This window comes from Perna viridis, chromosome 2, assembly GCF_037379345.1.
Source record: "Perna viridis isolate PV_CMFRI_1.1 ecotype Kerala chromosome 2, ASM3737934v1, whole genome shotgun sequence".
Lineage (NCBI taxonomy): Eukaryota > Metazoa > Mollusca > Bivalvia > Mytilida > Mytilidae > Perna > Perna viridis.
The window spans coordinates 1,249,355-1,257,594 of record NC_142446.1 but is presented as its reverse complement, the minus strand read 5'-3'; the positions used below and the strand labels follow the sequence as shown (position 1 = coordinate 1,257,594).

Below are 8,240 nucleotides of genomic sequence, written 5' to 3'. Positions count from 1 at the left end.
CTTAATTGTGAAGATAAAGAGGAGTAAAATGCATGTTTGGGCTTTCCGGAAAGACGCAGTTCATCACTGGACCTGGTTTTCTCCTCTGTACCAGCTGACTGTTTCTCAACACTGCATAATTTTGCATGAAATTTAATAATTAGAATTATGAAAAATTAGCAGAAGGTCCTCTTGTTTTTTTTCCAAGCCTGCTAATTTTTCATGACATTTATAAAGTGTCTGATTTTTTTAAAACCTATTTTTTGGTAGATAAATTTGGAAAGGCACCCGAAATTTGTTATGTAAACTGACTACTTTTTATCAGCATGTAACCGTAACTACAGACTTTTATGGCAGAATATATAAGAATATCTATCATTTTCATGTAAATCCATAATGTAAGGATTAGAAAAATGTATCCTTTTTATTGGGAAAATATGTTGTAGTTGCTTGTGTGATTGTCTAAATAAAACTTTTTTTCAACAAAGTGGTCTGCAGTTGAGTTAGACATGCTGAGGTCGTATAATTTTGCGCTCCGCGAAGCTCTTTATTTTAATGAAGGGGTGACCAAATCCATTGTTTCTAGTTTTACACCCAATTTTTAATATTTTCACTTCAAATAATGTGTTAAATGGGACCAGTATGCATGGTATCAGCACACGTGAGACCAGTTCACATAGGATCTAGTGTACATACGCTAGTTGTTGTTTGTTTTGTTTTGTTTTTGTTTTTGTGTTTTTTTTTTGTTTTTTTTTGGTTTTTGGGTTTTTTTTTCTTGTGTCTGATAAAATGTTGTTTTCTACGAAAACTTAATTGTACTTTTCACAATTCACCTACTTTTTTAAAAATTTAATTAAAGATGTATCTGAGATTTTATTCCTCTTTTTATTTTTTTTTTTTCAGGCAGATTAACTGACCATCAAAATATCTTTTTTTAATCATAGTAATTTAAGTGTTCTTTACTTTCCAGTGTAATTTCATATTTCTCAGTCATTTTTAAATAATTTTCAATACTTTTAAAATGATTTCAATTGTGTTGTTATCATATGCTCTCCTTGTGGAGGTTTATAAATCATATACACTGGTAGTATACAACAAGTTAATCTATTACATTCTTCATCTAGTTTGATAGCTAAGAAAATATTCGAAATTGAAATTATTTAGAACGAGCAATGTGGTATAAAGTTGATTTTCTCTTTTTATTTTATTTTGCGGTTGAGAAATGTAAGTGGCCGGGTTATTGTGTACGAAAGAAACTAGAAACTTTTCTTCTTATAATTATGAAATAGTCATATTTTTATCGAATAATCTAAACACAGTTATACATCAAATATTTCTAAAAGTTTACAAAAATGCCCAAAAGTCACAATATCTTGTTTGTTTAATTGAGTGGGCGTTCCTTACTGAACATTAACTAGTTTTTATTGGTTAAAATTCACGATCAATCATGGTTGTACAAAAGATGAAAGCGATTTTAACCAGCTTAATATTATCTAAATAAGGGAAAGTGTAATGTTTTTTTACTTAATGGACTAGAGTTGGCGGTTTATCATTATTCGCCAATTTATTTTAAATTTTATATTTATTTACAATTAACTCTTCTCAAGAAAAGTGACTTCATAGAAGGAAAAAAGCCTGGAACTTATATATAATTTGATATTGTTATTAACGAGAGACTATGCATCACCTACCATACTACTACAGTCCAGAGCAGATAAAGTCATTTCATACTGGTATGTTATCAGCTGCTGCAGGAAATAGTTCTTTGTTCAGTATCGACAACATATTGGCACCCAGACCGCTAATGGCACCAAGACCGTACTTCCCTTACACAAGTCTTCCACCAACACCACATGATATATTTGGTAAGTCTTTGTTATTATTATACTTATTATTTATTATTTTAGTTTCAATATTCAAATATAATGAAATATTTTGATAATTTATTTTAATTGTGAAGATATGAGTTCATTTTATCTAACAAATGCAATATGAATATCAAGTTAGATTTTATATAGGACCATGTAAAACTGATATTAGGAAACTAAAATTAACACAGCCAAACTTCCATCTTTCGTCAGATGCCCTCATTTCCCACTCGGTTGTTATAAAATGATGATATAAGAAACACAATCCTAAATACATTCTAGAATAATAGATTTTATATGTAATAAAACTGACATAACGACAGAATTATTTTTGTCCGAAGTTCTGCCATAAATGAAGTCATCAAAACATTCGTTGATTCTTTTAGAAGACGTTTGTGGTACCAGAATGACGATCATCAAAACATTAAAGAACATCATCAAACCTTCTTAGGGAAATAATTATTTGGAATTAAATAGAACTCTCGAACAATTGATCAGAAATGTGTTGTTGTCTTGACCTATAAAGAAACTTGACCCATGTAATTCATATGGCCAAAGAATTCCTCTAAAATCTATCTTGGGATGAGTTTACATGATTTATTCAGCTAGTTCATTTTATAAAGTCAATTGTCGTAGACTTAACTCTCTAACTTCTAATGGAATTTACATCAAAACTTATATGGATTTGTCTGAGTTCATAATGTAAAGAATGTATCGGATTACTGTATTACAGGGCGTCTCTCTAGCCATTTATATTGCTTATTAAGTACGTTGGTTAGGCCCAAAATTATGATTTGAAGTAATACTTTCCTAATTTGACCTTACATTGTTCAGAATATAGCAGCATTGCAACTTACAGATCCTGATGTCGTTCGATGATACATTGTCATCGTTTTGTATTGCAGCTCTAGCATGTCACTTTTTAAATCTAATTATTTATCCCATGAACTACTTTCGTACACCGGGAAGATGGTAAGGTTTCCAACACTTATGAAATACTTATAAATTTTAAAAGAATATTTTGTTTAATGATGAGTTGGGGATAAAAGACATATCAGAATTATTGAAGCAAGATTATCACTTTCAGTTTGATTTATCTATTTACATATAGGATTTTAATTAAAGGAATTAGTAAACGAGAAGATTAAGTAAATTGAATAAAGCAGACAGATCTTAAGAGTTTTATTACAGCTAGATAAACAGTAATGTTGGTACAGCTTCTCACACACCGTATCGGATTATACCTGACTTAAGGATTATAATTACGTTAATCCTTCCTTATTCTTTGAGCTCAAGTAATTTTCCAATATAACATTTTAACAGATAAATAATTTGAACAAATGTTTTTTTTAACAATTTTCTCTAGCGCCTCTCCATTTTATTGGATTAAGTTATTATATTAAAAACTTTTTAATTCTTTTTGATGTTTTGTTTTCAAAATTGATGCAGTAGTTACTATTAATAACTGAGTATAAAGTAGGTTTACCAATGTAGGGAGTGTATATTGTCCCTGACCAATGGCAAACATTTAGTAATACCGTCTGTTAATTATTTTAATACACGATTCATATTTTTTAGTTTGATGAAGCTTTAACCGGAGAAGGCTTTTTTACACTTTTATCAGAACTTAACCATAATAGTTTTTTTTTGTACAGTTTATCAGACTTTAACCAGACTATGTTTTTTTGTACAGTTTATCAGACTTTAACCAGACTATGTTTTTTTTGTACAGTTTATCAGACTTTAACCAGACTATGTTTTTTTTGTACAGTTTATCAGACTTTAACCATACTATGTTTGTACAGTTTATCAGACTTTAACCAGACTATGTTTTTTGTACAGTTTATCAGACTTTAACCAGACTATGTTTTTTTTGTACAGTTTATCAGACTTTAACCAGACTATGTTTTTTTGTACAGTTTATCAGACTTTAACCAGACTATGTTTTTTGTACAGTTTATCAGACTTTAACCAGACTATGTTTTTTTTGTACAGTTTATCAGACTTTAACCAGGCTATGTTTTTTGTACAGTTTATCAGACTTTAACCAGACTATGTTTTTTTTTAAAGTTTTATCAGATCTTAACCATACCAGTTTTTTTGTTTTGTTTTTATTTTTAGCTGCCTATGGTCACTTACCAGGGTTGATAAATCCAGCGGATTTCGTTAGAGCTGGACACAAGCGTAAACGTCGACACCGAACTATCTTTACCGAGGAACAACTGGAAGAATTAGAGAAAACGTTCAACAAAACGCATTACCCTGATGTGATGCTGAGGGAGGAACTCGCCATGAAAATTGATTTGAAGGAAGAACGAGTCGAGGTATGAATGTTTTGTACTGTATGGAAATCTTTCCGGAAAAGTAACATAGCATTAAATTCATTCCTCTTTTCATTCTACTTGTTTAGTTGAATATATATCTCTATTTCCCAACAGTTTAATGTTTACTTCTGAATATATGGATGATTTGTCAAGCTTTTAATACGCTTGATCATGGACAGATTAATGTGAATCACCATTATAACTAATTCATTTGGGGGCGGAAATACCTAACGACATCAGTTTTGGTACCAGTCATCCATCACTTACTGTGGTTTACTCCTTTTAAGTACCACGTAACCAGATTGCTCTAATTGATTTTGCCAAATTCTTTGTGATTTTGTCAAATTTCCGTTCTAAGCTATTTGAAGCACAAGTTAACTGCTTCGGGCATACCGGACTGGGATACGGGTACGGTAGCAATGATATCTGATATATCAGAATATGAATAAGAATTCAAAGCATCTAATTCAGTAATACATCACAGATCTGATAAAATTCAGAAGGGAACATCATTATTTGGAAAACAAACTTCGCATGGAGTTTATTGGTTCGCTCAGTCACCAAGATAATTTTCTCCTAATGATTTATGGTACAAATTATTTGAATAGCAGGACTATTGTTTTATCTTTTGATCTTTCCACAGAAAATCGTTAGAACCCACTTAATTTTGATGTAATTATACAATATTAAACAAATATACACCATAAAAATATCCACAAAATCGTATAATCGGGCGATAAAATCATATTAGCAGTAATTACAAAGTATAACTTTGAGTCATGTGACATTAATGAGTAATTAATTTACCAAATAATATTTTTAAGGTTTGGTTCAAAAACCGACGTGCTAAGTGGAGAAAGACGAAGAGAGAAGAAGACGCTGCTAAACGACTAAGTGAAGCGCCATCTACATCATCTCAATCGAAATTAGTGGACGACCCCTCTTCATCACATCTACTGAATGATTCACATGAAAATGAAGACGACGACAGCGATTGTTTGTCGGAGAGAAGTGCTGATTCACCCAAGATAGACATCTTGAATGAGAGAACGGATGTTACACCTACCTCATCGATTACACCAACATTACATTCACAAAAAAGTCCATCGAACGATCAACCAACGTGATCATTCTGTTCTGTGTATAATCGTGGTAGGACAAAAGAGATATTCTCTGCAGTTATGACGGTACCAGGCAATTGTAGCTGTCTTACCAACATGACCATCAACTAATAATACAAAATTTACCTTATAATGTATTGCCGGGATATTCACCCTCCAATGTGCAGCCGAAATACTCGCCCTCCAATGTACAGCCGGAATACTCGCCCTCCAATGTACAGCCAGAACTCTTATCCTCCATTGTACAGCTGGAATATGTACCTTCCAATGTTCAGCCGGAATACTTATCCTCTAATGTACAGTATGAATTATCATCCTCCAATGTACAGCGGAACTCTCGCCCTCCAATGTGCAACCGGAATTCTCACCAAGATCATCTGTTTAATATTTGTACTAGTATCACTGAGAAATCCATGTTTGATATCCGTAAATTTGTCATGTTATTGCAAAAATAGCTTGCATTTTTTCTTTGTTAGTACAGTGTTACCTAAGTCAAGTAGTGTTGAATTATATTCTTTATATATCTAACTTATTAAATATGGATGAAGATTATTTATCTTCATTACTCATTTTTACTGAGAATCTACTGTTATGTATAGTGTTATGGACGTAACCAGGGTAACAACATAGGATACACAGAGCTAAATCCGGGGTTTTTATTAGCTTTGAGACAACATTTTAGTCATGTTGGTTTCCTTTTCACACTAAAGATAAGGGTATTCCTATTTTAGCCATGTGATTAAATGAGTGTAATTTAAAGATCGGGTTATCTTTCAAGAATGTCTTTTTTTTTACGAGTGGGATGTTGCGAAACGAGTGGAAAGACTAAGAATTTCTCTAATGAGTAAAAGATAACCAGATCTTCGATCTTCAACGAGTGTAAATACCCATTTCTTCCGAGAAAACATACATACATTTTGTTCTCCCACCGCCATTTCTTGACATATAGTGTCGTCAAATTTTCTCTCGTTTTTTTTTATTTTTTTGAAATTTTGTTTTTCTATGACGCTGTCACTTTTCAGACTTTTCATTGATTAAGAGAACTAGCTAAGCTATTTTTTTTGGTTAAGCATGACGTCCCGTAAATTCAAAGGAATTTCGGCAAAATTAATTCTTAAAATGAGAAAAAGAATCACGCTAGAACATGCGAGAGTAGAAAATCGTGATTGATTATTTCTTGCAGTTCGTTTACATTCACTGACTGTTTTGAAGTGACCTATGCTTGTTTGTTATGGTGTTGAAATTAAAATACTTTAATTGATATTTTGCGATTTTCAACCTCCATTCATTATGAAATTTCTAACTACCACAGTGAGCCCGATAGTGCGAGACGTGATATTCTGTCTAGATGACGTTATTCTATTTATCGGCGTCATGGATTTTGCTGATATTACGACAGTAGCCCAGACAGTAACGATAACGATATCTCACGTGGCTTAAAATAGGAATATGAAACGCCTGTAATAGCTCATGTAAATATAGCTTTAACAAAATGTCATTACAGTAATTATTGTTGGTTTCTAATCCACGGCACCGAATAAATGTATAAATAAATACTACCGAAAAAAAGGCGAACATGTTATACAACGAGGAACTTAGCAACATACTGTATGTAGATGTTTACGATAAACAGACGAAAAGACGTACATGTCCTTTTTTAAGTCGCTAATATTGTCAAGCGATTTCTTGCACTCGTAATTTTAGTACTTTACATTCGCATATGATTTACATAATTATATATTACTTAACCACATTATGTTGCTGACCAGTGTGTTCTACGTATTTTGCTTGTATGAGGACGGGAAGTTTACATCAAAAGATGAAATGATCGGTCAGCATTGAACTTTACCCAGTCTCCGATTCAGACACAGGGGCACGTTTCAATTGACTGTATATGTTATACACATTATCAGGGCCCCAATGTTTGGTCGTTCCCTCCGCGGGACTCGAACTAGACCACTCGACCAACTAGGCTATAATAGCCAGCCTAACTGGCCGAGTGGTCTAGGGCGCTGGACTTGGTGCAGGCGGTGTTGCCATAGATGTCACAGCGGTACGAGTTCGAGTCCCGCGGAGGGAACGACCAAAAATTTGCATTGACAGTTCTAACATCGTTGGGAATTTTTCAGACCCTTCTAGGGCCCTGATAATGTTAATGACCTATATATAATGATTGCCAGTTGTTTAATCTGGTTCCTAATCTGGTCCCGTGGTCAATATCAAGCGACCCAAAGATCGCTAAAAAAAAAAGAGAAACTTGTGGAACGCAAACAATACCCGAACTTCCTGCTATTGAGCAACATTCTAATCATCACGGTTACGAAAGAGTAATTATATCCAGGGAACGAACCAAGATTCTAGCGGAAATCACCCGATATTAGATCATATCGCATTTGTGTCATTTCGGATGCTGAAACCTAGCCAAAATCAGTTTGACGATTAGCGACTTGGAAGACTTGAGTCTTTGATTTAAAATCTGGTGCGCGGGTACCGTTCCTAGCGCCAATCCACGTATCAGTAAATTTATGTAGAAATGAAAATGAAGTTAAACAGTTACGAGTAGTTCACATTCTATGTAAAGTGCGCCCAATCAGTCCAATAATTACAGTATGTTCTCATCCAAATACTTCTACTATGTATTGAGTATAAATAAAATTTTTAAAGAGTACTAGTTTGTATTTATCATGTTTTCCCTTTTTTTAAGCGACAGATGAGATTAATTATTCGAAACTGGACAACAAGTATTTTCGATTTTTATCGAGTAAAGTAATAACAGCTAATTAAAATGTATAAAGTAAAGAGGTTGGTTCTCTTGACTTCTGATATTAATAACCAATTATAGATGTTGGAATTTTTTTGTTGGTAAAATGAACGATAATTATCGCTGAAGATTTATACAGTTCTAATATCGAAATTCTTTTTTTTTCTAAATGATATTTACCCCCGTT

General features: G+C 32.9%; 1 protein-coding gene across 1 annotated transcript; it reads left to right on the top strand.

Moving 5' to 3' along the window:
• Positions 1-1,380: 1,380 nt before the first annotated feature.
• Positions 1,381-6,501, top strand: LOC148623247 (uncharacterized). The gene is made up of 3 exons (XM_088571129.1): positions 1,381-1,844; positions 3,969-4,171; positions 4,996-6,501. Exons 1-3 carry the CDS (start codon positions 1,658-1,660, stop codon positions 5,296-5,298), a joined length of 693 nt encoding a protein of 230 aa, XP_088427255.1. The 5' UTR covers positions 1,381-1,657; the 3' UTR covers positions 5,299-6,501.
• The last annotated feature ends 1,739 nt before the right edge of the window (positions 6,502-8,240 follow it).